This window comes from Tinamus guttatus, unplaced genomic scaffold, assembly GCF_059628265.1.
Source record: "Tinamus guttatus ecotype Peru unplaced genomic scaffold, ASM5962826v1 Tinamus_guttatus_pri_ptg000403l, whole genome shotgun sequence".
Taxonomy (NCBI): domain Eukaryota; kingdom Metazoa; phylum Chordata; class Aves; order Tinamiformes; family Tinamidae; genus Tinamus; species Tinamus guttatus.
Genome location: NW_028288937.1, coordinates 2,634,542 through 2,649,171, shown reverse-complemented (window position 1 = coordinate 2,649,171; position 14,630 = coordinate 2,634,542). Strand labels below are relative to the sequence as shown.

At 45.1% G+C, this 14,630-nt stretch overlaps 1 protein-coding gene across 1 annotated transcript; it reads right to left on the bottom strand.

The window, feature by feature from the left end:
- Window positions 1-1,781: 1,781 nt before the first annotated feature.
- Window positions 1,782-12,767, bottom strand: LOC148593379 (uncharacterized). The gene is made up of 3 exons (XM_088531236.1): window positions 12,371-12,767; window positions 2,827-2,946; window positions 1,782-1,885 (listed from the first exon to the last, which is right to left on the bottom strand). Exons 1-3 carry the CDS (start codon window positions 12,765-12,767, stop codon window positions 1,782-1,784), a joined length of 621 nt encoding a protein of 206 aa, XP_088387362.1.
- Window positions 12,768-14,630: the final 1,863 nt, after the last annotated feature.

Genomic DNA, 14,630 nt, shown 5'->3' with positions numbered 1-14,630 from the left:
TCTAAGAGCAGTTATAGTATAATTTGTCTCATGGTAGTATTGCCTTACAGTCATAACCTCATGCTCATATGTAGCTGAGGAGCCGAAAGCTTTACAAACAAATGTAGGCTATCTTAAAGTCTTCAGGCAAGCAAAACTTCCCTTGGAGTCTTTGGGAGCTTTGTTCACACAAAGCCTGTAGAATCAAACCATGAATACTGTTTCGTGTACAAGCTTGTGGTGGTGTCCTTTGAGTGGAGCTCACTCTGGGGGCAAAGCAATAGCCACTTACCAGCCCACACAACTCCCACACAGTAGTTTGGAGGAGAAAATGATGAAGGTTAGCAACTGAAATTGCATGCAGAGGTTGTGTGGCAGAATGTTATTACTCACCCAGAGAGTTGAGAACTTTCTGTCAAAGCAGATTGTAAGGTCAAAATTGAGTTCTGACTTTCCTGGAAAATTCTGCAGAATATGCAGTAGTGTCATGATTAATAAAATGGATTACTTGCCAAATATGTAAAGGCTGAAACCTCAGCCTTTTCAGGATTGAATGAATGGCTCTAGCATGTTTTCTCTCACTGCTTTTGCATTCTGTAATTAAAATGTTTGCTTTCAGTCTCACTTGATACTAAGCTGATTTAATGTCCTACTGAAACTGTTTTGAAAGCTTCCATTTTTTTTCCTCCCTGGACCCAGCTCCCTGGGTGGGTGACATTTCATATTACTTGGACGATTCTGAGCTGTGGCTTTTGATAATGAAAAGCAAGTTGTAGCATTTTTCTTCTCAGCGGAGTTCTTCATTTCATCTCAGATGCCCTTTTTCCTCTGTATATTGGTATCTCAGAGTGTACAGTACAGCCTTATACTGTACAACCCAGAAATTCACTGGCTTCTTCCTTACAGATTAGGTCTGCAAGTTGAAGGCTTATCTTGCAGTTCAGGGGACACCTTCTTCCTTCAGCCACATTTTATATTGTCCTGCAATTGAAGCCACCATTCAGAATTGTCCCCTGCCAAGAACTCGTCACTGTTGATCCCAGCTATTTTCCTTCCTGTAGCTTCTTTTGATTGTGGCATTACAGTATTAACAAGTATCGCTCCATAGGTTTCCTTTCCTGTTGAAACACATTTGGACAGCTTTAGCTTTTCAGTACTGTTGAATCATTTCATCCAACTTCATTCAGGTTATGATTTTATTGCATTACCTCCCTTATCAGATCTGCAGTACTTTGCTGCTAATACAAGGCTAGGCTGCTGGGCTGGGGTAGAATAAACTTATGTGATTTTCATTGTCACCCACACCTTCAGTGTAGCATCTACAGCAAGTTTTATGGTCCAGTCCAAAACTCATGAACCTCAGCCTAAAGATGCTACTGAGATCTACGCAAGTTAAGGTTGACTTTTGGGATGGAATCCCTCTGCATAAGCAAGAAAAGATCAGATCAGGGAGTGGGGACACGTAGGAATTCTTTTTTTTTTTTTTATCTACCCTTTCCCTATTGATATCTGCGGCTTTACAACTGTTTAGGGCTCTGTTTACCACGTGAAGGACGACAAGCCCAAATTGGTGGCCTGCTGCAGGTGGCTGTGCTTCAGGACTGGCTCTGAAGGGCCAGGTCAGTGCAGAAAGGAGGCAGCCATCAGGCATCTGCTTGCGGTAGCAGGCAAGAGGCCGATCCCAGGCCCGTTCCTCTGGCTGAGGCACCATTTCGAATCCGAACGGGAGAGCTGGTGTTGTAGGTGATGCTGGGGAGCTGTTCCAGGCCTGTAGCTAAGCTGCAAGCATGCTGCCTCACCTCTCAGTTTTGGGGCTTCACCAGGCGTGCTAGTAACTGCAGACCCGTCATCTTCAGAAAAGCCAGTGCCCAGTTCAGTGGGCAAAAGAAGACTGTGACACAGAAGGCTGCAAACAGAAAAGTGCTGCTGTTTAACTGCTGGCCCCATAATACAAGAAAACTTTAACCTGAGCAGGAGAGCAAGTGTTTCCAGTGCTACCTTTATGGATTTGGGATTCCCAGAGCAAAGACAGGACAGAGGTGCTGCTCCCTCTCTCACTCCAGTGCTGGGACCGAGAGGAGGGAGCTCAGCACCCAGAGACCCAGCTTCCTCCAGATGGTTTGAGGTGGGACATGAGTAATGAGGACCAGCAGTGGCCAGGCAGCAGGGTGGCTACAAAAGCCCCCCACACTGATTGTCTGAGGACCTCAAGCAATATGGAGCAGTGGGGGCTGAAGGGTCATGGCAAAGGGGGTGGTGATTCAGGGAGCTGGGAGGCAGGTTTCTTGCTTACTTAATCCACTTTTGTGATGTGTGCTGTACCAAATGCAGTTCCCCTAGGGAAGGTGGAGAAAGGCTCACTTTTTCCCTATTTCATGAAGGAGAGCTTAGCTGCTGCTTTTAAAGATTTGTCTGGCACTCTTCACTCAGAAAAAAAAAGTGTGTGGGATCCTTTCTGAGGGCAAAGTCCACCTTTAGTATCAAGGTCTTATAGGCCCTAAGAACAACCTCAGATGGTGGCAGATCTTCTTATATAAGAGACTTATCATGCAAATAAGTATAATTGATAATGTAAATAACTATATGTGAATGGGACAAGTAAATAGATAGCTTGAAGTAGCAGGTAATTTATATTCAGGACATCTTTCTCTCTACAAGCAGTTAGCACTGACAACAAACCTCTTGCTCTACTGTATAGCATTTGCTTAATCTGTTGTGGGTGTGAGAACTAGCTGGGAGTTTCATGTTAATGAAAAGGCTTATTGGCTGAGGCATCCCCCCATCTAGACAGTGTCTCAGAAATGCAACATATTCAATTGCACTTGACTGCTACAGGTTGCTTCCTACCTGGAGCCTTGAAAACTTTCTTCCATTTGCAAGAGGCCTTTCTCTTGGATAACCTGTTTGTGTGTGATTCCTGTTCTTCCCATATCAGGATCGATGGCTTCTTCATCATCCCATACGTGCCTGCCAAATTAACAGGATGTGAGTATGAGCTATGTTAACTTCCAACAGTTCATTTTTGAATTATATTTTTGGATGACATAATGGATGCATACGAAATATTGCCACTTGCAACTACTTTTTAATCAAAACCTGAACACACTGTGCTATATAGAAGCCACATAATCTGGCAAAGAATTAAAAGGGGAGGCTGTATTTTGCAAGATTTGCAGCATTATAAATAGAGCTGACTGAAAGACAGTTATTCCTTCCTCCACCCTTTGAAATTTTTTATTACAAAGTTCCACTGGCATTTGGAGTCTTTACTTTTTTACTGGTTGTTTGAAGTTATTTTCACAAAAGCTTTGGAAATGTTTCTTTCAGTTATACAAAGAGGCCACACTAAGAGAAAAGTCTACTGGTATGAACCATCTAGTATACTTGGAAAGGCTCAGCAACACACAGAGATGTCAGATTACTTGTAGAAGGCCAAATTAGCAAATTACATTTATCAGGATCAAAGCAAACAAAACACTTCTTAAGAAAAATCAAATGGCGGTTTCTAGAAATCCATCGCTCTGTAGGACTGGTTCTCTTTAAGGCACTTACTGCCTTCATAATGGTAAGCTGTTGCCTCTGAACATCACACAGGGACAAATTCAGCTATGGCTTAAGTCTTCTGCTCTGTAGGGCAAATGAATCATAACTGGTTCCTGTTTGTGAAATAATATATAATGTTGGTGGTTTTGCCTGCTTACTTGACTGCTTTTAAACTAGGGGCATCAAAGGGCTCAGGCCCACAAAAAGACAGTGTCAGCTCAAGGGATCATATTTTGTTTGAAGCTGGTGGCTGCTCGGTTATCTCCAGACAGTGCATGATGGGGAAGGGGAAAGGGGTGACTGCTGCCTAGAGACTTGAGAAAGAAGGGACAGACAGTTGGAAGAAGCTTCTTGAGGAAAGTATTTCCTTATTGTCCTAGTGAGAGGCCAGGGAGAAATCCAGCTGGAGCTTCCTGCCTGAGCATCGGCCTCTCTGTGTTGTGTTTGGCACAAGCTGTAAAGAGCTCTGCAGTGTGGTGCTTTTGTCAGTCCAGGCTTTGCAAAAAGTGACTCGGACGGAACTGCTTTGCTTCACGTCTATGCTGCAGTTTAAGTCTTGACGTTGTTCCTGTATATCAGCGTTTTCCATTAATAGAAGTGCAGTGCCAGATGTATCGTAACTGCACCAGAGCCCAACGCAGTCCATGACGCATCCCTCGAGCTGGCAGAAAAGACTCTTGTCCTCTCTGCTTGAGTGCTCTGCTTCTCAGAAAACGGAGATAAGGCTTGGAGTTTTATTGCACCTCCTTCCAGATTTAAGCTGCAGAGTCAGTTGCAGCGTGGTGTTCTGCGTCATGCAGCGTGACCCTGTGTGCCTGACACGAGATGCACTCAGAGCTGTGGCATGAATAAAAATACCTGCTAGAGAGGTCTAGAAACACCAGCCTCCTCCTTGTCAATCCAGTACACGGACTTTGGAGGGACTTTACTTTTGTTGCATCATGATAATAGTCATTCTTTAAAAGGAGCTTTTTTTTTCCCCTGCCTTTTCAGTTTGCCTACTTGGTGAATAAGTCAACACTGTGTGTAAAGTTACCAAAACTGCAATTTTCCATCAGAGTTTGCTTATTGGAAAATGTGGTCATTTTAAATTGAAAGCAGGATGGAAATTTGGATTTCTGATGAGGTCTAATGGCTTTCCAAATTCTATGAGCAAGAGAAGAGAGAAAATGCTTTTTTAATATATGTAAATACGAAACCACAAAGGTGACCAAAGGCTAGCACTGGAAGGCACGTAACCTGAAAAGAGTTCTAACTTGATGACATCTCAATTAATTTGACCACTTAAAATGGATAGTGGAAAAAAGACTAAAAATGGAGGATAGGAACCTGGGTTTTTACAGTAAAAGGGTGGTTCAAATGTAGAATGACCTTTGAGACCTAGAAATATCAAAAATTTCAGGACTGTTTTTTTGGCATGAATCCAAGGCTTAAACAGCCTTGAGCAGTGCATACATTTTCTTTTCACCTTTAGGACAGAGGAGAGTTTTGCCTTTAGTGATTACAGCAGGCAAAATGGAACTTAAACATGAAAATGAAGCCATGTTGGGAAAAGCCTCATGTTCTAATTTCCCTTCCTCAATATTAAGAGCCCTCAGAAGTGCATAAGCACCAGCTGAGTATTGTGCGGTTACTCATAAGATATAAATCAATCTTTCAACCATGGGGGATAGCCCTCTAGTGTGACGTCTTTTTGCACAAGAAGGAATGCAATTATTATTCATTATTGAAAATAAGTGTTCATTATTCATCAGTCCATTGTTTTAAAGAGTTTGCCCCATCTAGGTTGGGATTAAACACAAATGCCACCTCATCTACATAGCTCTTCAGCAGGATGACTTCACGTATTGAACAACAACCAAAGACAGCTCATAGGTTTCAACCAGTCTGACCAAACCAAGACAGTGAATGTTTCTGAGCAGTAAATGCTGTCCCAGAAACCAGGGCAAACTGCTCAAGAACAGAAGGGAGGCACTGGTGTTTGGACAATTTCTTCATGGCAAAGAGTTCGGCTAGCTGTGACAAAGCATCAAGTCTAGGAGGTTTTCAGCATGTATGATTTCAGCACATAGGATTCAAAAAACTTGAGGTTGATTTATACCTCTAGTAAGAGGATTTGATTTAAACCACTGGTGGCAAACTGTTGTCTGATCTAAACTGGTGTAGTTCTATGTTACCAAGTCATCTTTCCCAGGCTGAAAATGACTTTAACTAACTCTGTAACCATATTTCTTAGAACGGTTTAGAAGATCTCCGTCTCAAGACTCTAATGGGGGAAGCTGGAGTTCCACATAGCTGCGCTTTTCCTGTTGGTTCACTCTCCCTGTTAAGAATGTTCTCTGACACATTTTCCTGTAAGACTGGGGTGAGGGATGAGGAAAAATAATAGATATACATGGACTTGCACACACACACACACACACACACACTCTAGATATTCTTTCTGACAAACTGTACTATTTATAAGGGAAAAGTAAAACTGTAGAACTTTTTGGGTGGTAATCTTGGTATTTTTCCAAAATATTTTTCTTGTAGGGAACTGCCCAACTTTGGCTAACGAGAGATAATGCTCTGTTTCTAAATTGGTGCAAAGTTGAGTTCTACTTCGGGACATTTCTATATTGGTATGAAGGTTATGCTGTGAGTAATCTGTGAGTATTTCCACTGTATTACAGAATCAGAGACTAGTTTAGCATCGTGTGAGAGCAATGAACAAATAGATTCCCAGATAAAATGAAGTTGTCTTGCACCTTTTACTCTACTGCCACCATTGGAAACAGCAAGGAAAAGCAAGTCCCCCACGAGAGTACACATTATAAGGGTGTAGGGTCAAGGAATTGCCTGAAAAGGTATGGATCATTTGTTTTTAGGCACTATGTGCATGAACATGGAGATCTCTAAAAATGTATTTGTTAATCTTGTGTGATTTAACCATCAATGAAGCTTGGAAATTAAATCCTTGTCTGGGTTTTGTTGTGAAATCAGCTTACACGATGGGAATTAAATTCATGGGAGCAAAGTTGAGGTCAGAGGAGGAGGGTGTGGCTTCAGAAAACTGCAGGGAGCTTGTGGGAGAACTTAGGAGCTGATGTAACGTGAGTAACCAAAAACCTGTGTGTGTGTTCGTGTGTAGAGATCATCTACTTAAAGTTCAGGAAAAAGGGCCAGGGCAGCATGCGGCTCTAGTACGCCCTTCTCCTTCAGTAATATATATATACACACACATGGCTGGTATCAGTTGTGAGCATGTTTGCATGTTCTGCATGGAAACAAAATACCCTTTAAAATATAGCAGACCAGTATATATTTTTAATTATTGTTGAAAGGTCTTGGTTTGCAAACAGAATTCCTCAGCCCAGCAGCGGTAAAATAATAAACAAGTAGCTGATGTGCTCAGCAGGGCACCCAGGTATCTGCTGAATTTTACAACAAACTGAGCCCGCTTTTCACGGCTCAGCTCCCATTTCTGCTTGGCTGCCTTGCCACTTTGTTCTTTTAAAATCTTGATAAAGTTCTCCAGCCCCTAAAACACAGGTCGGACTCGCTGACCGCACCAGTCTCTGCCTGGAACTTGTGGCTGTGTGGAGCCGCGAGGGCTCTGCCCAGCACCCTGCAGCGGGCACGAGCAGGGCGTGCAGAGAACGCTGCAGGGCTCCGTGTGACCCGGGGGACAGAGATCTCTAATCCAAACTGCATCTGCCCACTGGTGAGGAGCAAGAGATGGACGTGGAGTAGTGTTGCTGCAGCTTTTATGAGCAATATAACTTCAATCACGGTTTTAAGGTGTACAGCCAGGGTCCTTGGCTCTTGGCAAAGGAGCTGTCTCTCTAAATGAGAGATTTTTCAAAATCCTTTCAGGGAATTACGAACTGGCTTCACATGGAAAACCGTAAGTTGTAGGTGCATAGCTCCTTTGGGGGAAACACTGTACACTGAATATAGACGATGCATAGATTCTTACTTTAAAAAAGAGCTTTGGATAGGAAGTCCACTTCTTCATGCTAAAATAGCTCCCCCCAGCCTATAGCATCAAATTGAGAGCTGTTTTCTCTGTCTAGGTTGTTACATAGACCTGACGGTGACTGTATCAAAGTGCTTCTCTAGTCTTCATAAAATCCCAGGGGAAAGGAAGGCAATGTAGTTGAAGGCCAGTTTTTCAAAGACATTTTTTGCATAACATGTATTAAAGGCGTAGCTACAAATATTAATAATTTGATTCATAATGCCAAGCATAGTCATTCACCTCTTAGAAAATGGCCTGATTTATCCAAGGTGGCCTGAGTTGTTGTAGCTAAGCCAAGATAAATAATGCAGCACTCTTTAAAGTTGCATGAGTATATGATTTCATTTGCCTTATTCATTCATAATTCCTATTGCCTGCTAGTTTATTGGAGTCGGTGATTATTGCATTTGATCAATTGGTCTCTGTTGTGAGTGAGCCTGGCAGGTTGTTGCGACTCCTCTTTCCCTCTGAATTTAGGAATGAGCGTTCATTCTGGTTGTTTATCTTCAGGTAAGTGCAGCACAGAAAAGTGAATGAGTAAGGGTTAGCTTCTAATAAAACAATTTGATCTATGGGACTGCCATCCTCAGGAAACAAAATTAAAAAAAAAAACACATACAAAAAACCCTACAGTGCTTCCACAGCAGAGCGGAGTCATTTAAATGACTCTCTCCTGTTGAAGCACACTGCACTGCAGGCTCGCTCTTGATCTCAGCCATGACAGTGGCTCCATGAACTAAACAAGGACTAACCAAAAGCAGGCGGATACTGAGGGAGAGGTGCAAGGCAAATGAAAGCACCAGGAGAGCATCCATCGCTCCTACCAACTGCAGAACAGAGCAGCAAGAACGGCTTCTCCTTCAGAAGAGGTGGAGACAGCCCAAGAGGACATGGGCTAACAGAAAAGCTAATAATCTTTGCTCCATGTTGCTCTGCCAGCGTCTTGGGATGCAGCATTTAACAAGCCATTGCAGCTGTGGGCCCCGTCCCTTCCCCAGCATTAGCTGTACTTGCTGCTGGTAGTGTTGCCACAGCCACTGCTCTGCTTGCAAAAGATTGCATGAATGTCCCCTGACACAGAAGGGAAAAAATCAGCTGGACTAGTTTAACCTGCTCACTTAAATTGATCAAGTGATCCAGGTCATTTCTGTGTGTACTGACTTAAGAAGTGACTATAAAAGTCACCCTGCTGGCAGTCGCATGGGGATGAGAACAGTGGCCAGGGATGACAGCCCAGCATCCCTGACCAGGACAGTTGTTGCATAGTTGGCTTTGGCTAGGTCCTCTGGGAGTCTTCAGAATGAATTTCTTGGAGCAAGCACTTCTGCTGATCTGAAACACCACTGTGAAGTGCAGGGTGAGAAAGCATCTTTCAGATAATGGGGCTTAAGATAACACGGGCATTAACTTTATTAATTTGCATCACTTATCTCCTGACTTGTGTAAGGAAGGTATTGTCATCTCTATTTAACAGATAAGGGGAAGGGAGAAGCTGATAAAAGACCAAAGAATTCCATAGGGCTTATATCTTAGTGGAGATGAGAGGACAAGAATGAAATCCTGGCCCTATGAAATCAGCAGGGTTTTTACAGCTTCACCATAGCAGAGACCTGACTTAACAGGGGGAAGGTGTCCTGTGCAGCCAGAGGCAGTTCTCACGCTGAATGTCATCTCTCCTGCAGAAACCTGAGACATTACAGAGGAGTAAAAGAAAAACAAGGAAAGGGAAAGCAGACAGAAGCACCTGGGATGAATGATGGTTGGTAGCACAGTGTGAGCAGAGGGACAGAGATGAAGGGAGTGGAGGAAAATGTAGCATGATAGTGGGAAAGTAACTCTAAGCAGTCCCTGGAATAAGGGTGGAAAGGAAGAGCTGTATGTCCCCAGGATGGTGTGCCACCGCGGCTGCTCTCTGTGTCTGTGGGTGATCCACAGGCCAGCAGCTGCTACAGAGGTTGCCAGGGTTCAGCCTTGAGTACAGAAGCAATCAAAGGAGATTAAAGCCACCAGAAGGAGAAGACAGGATCTGTCAAGACACCAGAGCTGAAACAGCTTAAACAAACCTTGGTTCAAATGATCTCTACGTGGTGAGTAGGCTGAGATTAGATGTTAAGCAGCAGTTTCTTCATCCTGTCTTGTCCCAGCAGTTTAAGCCCAGGTCTCTAGATGTGTATAGGCTGCCAGGGCAGGTTCACCGAGAGCGCTGTGGGCCTTGCTGCTCTTAGCAAAGACAAAGGCAGCCAGCCTTTGGGCACGACACAGTAAATACTGATTTCACATAGTCCTGCCTGTTGTGCTCTGCGTGTGCAATTAACAGAAGCCCAAGGCACTGTGGCAGCTGTGGCTACAGCACTAGCCAGACTAGAGCTTTGGTGGTCAGAGCCCCTCTTAAGTCTGCTTAGCTTGTCAGGCAGTTGGACCTTATAGAATCATAGAATCATAGAATGCTTAGGGTTGGAAGGGACCTCTAGAGATCATCTAGTCCAACCCCCCTGCATACGCAGGGACACCTAAAGCACGTGGCGCAGGACTGCATCCAAGCGGGTTTTGAAGATCTCCAGAGAAGGAGACTCCACAACCTCTCTGGTTGCATGGAGACCTTGCATGTCTCCCCTTCTTCCTCCTGCCCCACCCCTGCTGCAGTCAACACTGATGGTCACAAAGCAAATGCCAGCTTTTCCAGGCAGCATGCCCAAGGAGAAACATGGCACAGCAGTTTCTCAAGCAGCTGGATCCCAGAGTGCTTGGACACGATGCCAAGAACTTGCGCAGTGTCTGATGGTATAAGCCTATGTCTGGAGGTGAGCAATTAAGACTCATTTTCTCCCTTTATTTTCTCTTGGTCACAGAGAACACTTGACCATCTGACCTAAATCTTTCATCTGAAGTGAAAAAGGCAGAAAACCCCCAAATTTTTCATGAACCTGATGAAGCTGTCACAAAACCTGTGTTACGACTTTGGAGGGGGTTGACTTATGCTTATCTGAATGTTTATGTTAAGATCTCTTTGCACCTAGAAATACTCAATTGATTCATCTTGCTACCAACCAAGAGTTGGTAGCGTACCTTAAAACAGAGATACATGGGCCTGCGGTAGGATAACAAACACAAGAGTTTAATCATCATAAGCCTTTTAATTCTAAAATGAACTGGGCACTCTGGCCTTGCGTCATTTTGGAAGACATTTAAGAAGCTGTGTTTGTATAAAGCAAATATATTTACATTAGCAGAATTACAGGAGTAAAAATTTCATATTGGGATCGATTATAACAAATTACAAAAGCAGGCATGAATATTGTTATCTTTGGAAACCAAAAATTGCATACATATAAAACGTGCAAAAGAAATTTTTAAAAAGAGTAAATTTTTAGTATCAGTCAACTGGTGGCAGGTGTTCACATTTAACCAACCCATGCCAAAATATTTCTCCAAATTTTGTGGGATAAGTAGCAGCACTCAAAACCATTAGCAAGGAAATCCAAGCAAATTGTTAAGAAGTTTTCTTTTTTCTTTTGCTGACACAGTGCTTTGATCTGCCATGCAACTGGGTCAGTGCATAGGAAATACATTTTAACATCCACATCTGTGATGTGATCTCTGTGCAAGAGATCCTAAATATAAAACCTCACAGATCTCTCAGTAGAGGACTCAAAAGCAAACAAACAAATAAACAATGAAAGACTTGACTTGCAAGAGAACTAGCACAGAGATCAAAGTAACCCAAAACTGAACGAACAGATGTCACTGGGCCAGATCCTCACTGCGTTAGGGCAGCACCAGCCCCTGCAGTCACCTGCTGCGAGGAGCCCTGCTGCCTAAGAAGGGCTGGGGAGCTGCAAGGCCTTGTCCACAGACACGAGTCGCTGGAGGCTGCTGAGGAGAAAAGCTGTGGGAGATGGTCTGTCCTATGGGGCCACCGATAGCTAGAGTAGTGTTAGAGCCAGACTAGGTAGGAAGGAGCTACTGGTTCCTGCTGGGTTTCTGCATGGGTATCTGTGCGGGGGGGAGTTTCATGGTGTGTACTGTAATTTCTAAGTAGTCTTTCCCATACAGAGCCTGGGAGCACAGGGAAAACTTTCTGTTCTGACATTATAGCCCTCCCCTGCAGTGCTGGAGGCACCAGCCTGAGGAGGTGCCCAAGGATGGGCATGGGGCCCATGAGATGGTAGGAGCTGGGGCTGAAATTTCTGTCATTCCTGAGAGGGATAAAATTAGAGCTGCAAAGATAGACAGGTGCCTGGTTAGCAGTGTTAATTACGCTAGGGCAAGGCAGCCGACTCATTAGCAGTTTTGATCTTACACCTAAAAAGACCTAGAGAGATTCCCAAGTGCTTCAAGAAATTCACCTCAAGAGGCCACTTGCCTCACATGCCATCCCAGGGGAGGTCTGCAGGTGGTGTTCAATCCAGTATGCCAGCAGAAATGACAACAATGAGGTGCAGAGAGAAATCTCGACCTGTCAGTCAACCCTCTGACCTGGAGGTTTCTTAATGAATCTGTGCAGGTCTCTGCTTCACTTTTGTCACTCCTATGCTCCCTCCCCACGGTGAGTCAAGTTTTCTGTGTCTTGGTGGGACTCTCTCCTGCTCATTTCATGGCCTACCTCACCTTCCCCTCGTGACTGGAGTCTACTGGGGATTTTCACAGTTGCAGAGCAGGATCTTTGCCCTGGAAAAAGCAAAATATTTGTTTTGCACAACAAAAAGCAATGCAACTAGCATGTTCATGGCCCGTTTCCTAAAGCATTCTTGCCTTCCTAGTTTGCTGGTGAACTACAATGCTCTCAGTCCTGTGCATTTTGATTTCTATGGCAGTCACAATCCGCAAGTTTGCCCTAAAGGTTACCTTTAAGGGATAAGTGGCTTTCTATGAAGTTTTTCACTGTCGTCTTATACTCGTCATCAGTCATATGGAGCTGTGCCGTGTCGATGTTAGGAGAGCTCTCTTCCTTCGCAGCTGTATGTCCCGTCTGAGGAGGCCAGTGCGCAGCAGACACTCTAAAACCAGCTTTATCCAGGTTCCTTGTAAACATCCTTCCAATGGAGCTGTTGGAGACGAGGATCACAATCGCCCTCCCCTTTACATCAATGTTCCTCTCCGCAAATCCAAAGGAGAAGAAGATAACAAAGCAGGCCAGAAGTGCAATGGAAATGCATACAAAGGCATACAGGAGGCAAGAGAGGGTCATTGCAAGCAGTAAGTCTATGGCCAGCAGGAAGACCTGGCGGATGAAGAACACCATGGTTGGAAGAGGGAGCCGCCTCCTCTCTCGCAGGCGGGCCGGGAGATCTGCAGGGAGTCACAGTGTGCGGCCACGCTGTTATAAAGCAAGGCAGCGTTGCGAAACGTGCAGAGGCGAGCCAGAATCCCACAGGGAGGATGAATCATTATCCTGGATATAACAACAACAGAGGTTTCCAAACCACATACATTCTGGGAGAGTGCGGCTCTTGGTGTTTACTTGGCTTTGCTGTGCATTTGATGCTCCACTAGGTTGAAATTTAAAGATTCATTTTGTAAGAGCATTTCATCATCTGTCTTTTTTAGGGCCAGTTATGTGCATAGGTTATTTTAAAATACTCATTTTTAGGAGATTTCTTAAAATAATTTGTGCTAGGCAGTGAGAAATCTACATGCGTAGCCACAGAGTAGAAATAATCCCCGTATCTGCTTGGCATGCTACGGTATTCTTAAATTTACCACTCAATGCTGCTGTAAAGCAGGCAATTGCAGGGACTCTAGGAAAGAGCCCAGGAGAAGCTGAAACTTGAAATTCTGCTCCATGCCACCAGCTTTTGTTCTGCTATAAAACATTCCATGCAGGGAACATTGTGCTTTCTATTTGTAGGGACTTTGTCACCCTGAACGTTTCGCATGTAATGCACTCATGTTGGAGACAGGAGAAATAAGTTGGAGGCACAAGCAGGAACCTTTTCTACTAGGAATGGAGCTCTTGAGGTAGTTACTGCTATTTCGGGTGCCAGGCAAACCCGTGCTGCAGAGAGGGGGTGTTTATAGGTGCCATGAGGAATACCCTTTCCCCAAGGAAAGCCTCGCTGGGGCAGCACCCTGGTGTCCTGCTCTGCTTGCGACACGGCCTCTTCTGCGCCGAGGCACGTTGTGTTGCAACGCGTCCTTCCTTCCCGCTCAAACTGGAAGGCTCTGGGGATGCGGGGCAGACTGTCAGCACAAGCCGCACGGGTTTTTCTGGTGCTGCATGTTTGTCCTCTGTGTTAAGCCGCACGTCTTCATCTCACAGGTTGGCAGCACGGCTGATACGTGTCCCAGCAGCCCATCTCCGCGTGCTTCTGGGATGGGTTTGCTGGTTGCGTGGCAGCACCAGCATATAAATGTACAGACGGTTTGCAAAGTGGACAAGGGGATGCAAGCAGCCAGTTTGCCTTTAAATAAGCATGTATTTCATAGGTAGTGAAAGACAGCAGGAGTGGGGGTGCACCTGGGTCATCTCCTCACTGCATGCTGTTAACATTTTCAAACTCTTCACGCCAGAAGACCAGACCTGCAACCTGTACAGCAAAAGAGCACTGCGGCCTATTTTCAGTTTATTTTGCAGAGAGCAGCTACTATCACCACTCCCAGCCAAGGAGCTTTCCTTGCAAACGCCCGTGCTCTGTGCTGAGTTCGTTGGAGGCACATTCTGGGGCTGGACATACGTGAGGTGCCTCCCCAAGGGTGAAGAAAGCAGAAACTCTGGGCAGAGGCAGGCGCTGCCGGGGCTGTGCTGGGCAGGCTGCCCGCAGCACCTGAGGGTGAGCGTCCGCACGGCCAGCGGGTGCGAGGCCAAGCGATGCTGGAGAGACCCTCCAGCCCCGAGCACCCGCTCGGAGCCTCCCGCACCCAGGCGGTCTCGGCCAGCGAGAGCCTACAGCCCCCTCCCCTGTGCCAGAAAAGACAACACCCCCAAACGCCGCTTCTGCAAGTGTCTGCGAAAAGTGAGTTTGCACCTCACCCCCCCAACTTTAATGAATGACAACCAGAAGTCTCCAAGCTCTTTTATGTTGGAGCTGCAAAGTCAGCCTAAAAGGCAGGCACAGGAGACCTGCGCCGCTGCGGAGACAGACTTTAGTCTTCCTTATCTGCGCAT

What these genes read in the sequence shown, in the direction of transcription:
- LOC148593379 (XM_088531236.1), bottom strand. Translation starts at nt 12,767, where the DNA reads ATGGTGTTCTTCATCCGCCAGGTCTTCCTGCTGGCCATAGACTTACTG. An exon ending in AAGCCACTTATCCCTTAAAG is followed by an intron (nt 2,947 to 12,370) that starts GTAACCTTTAGG and finishes TTAATTTGGCAG; the next exon opens with GCACGTATGGGATGATGAAG. An exon ending in GAAAGTTTTCAAGGCTCCAG is followed by an intron (nt 1,886 to 2,826) that starts GTAGGAAGCAAC and finishes TTCTGTTTGCAG; the next exon opens with CCTTCTGTGTCACAGTCTTC.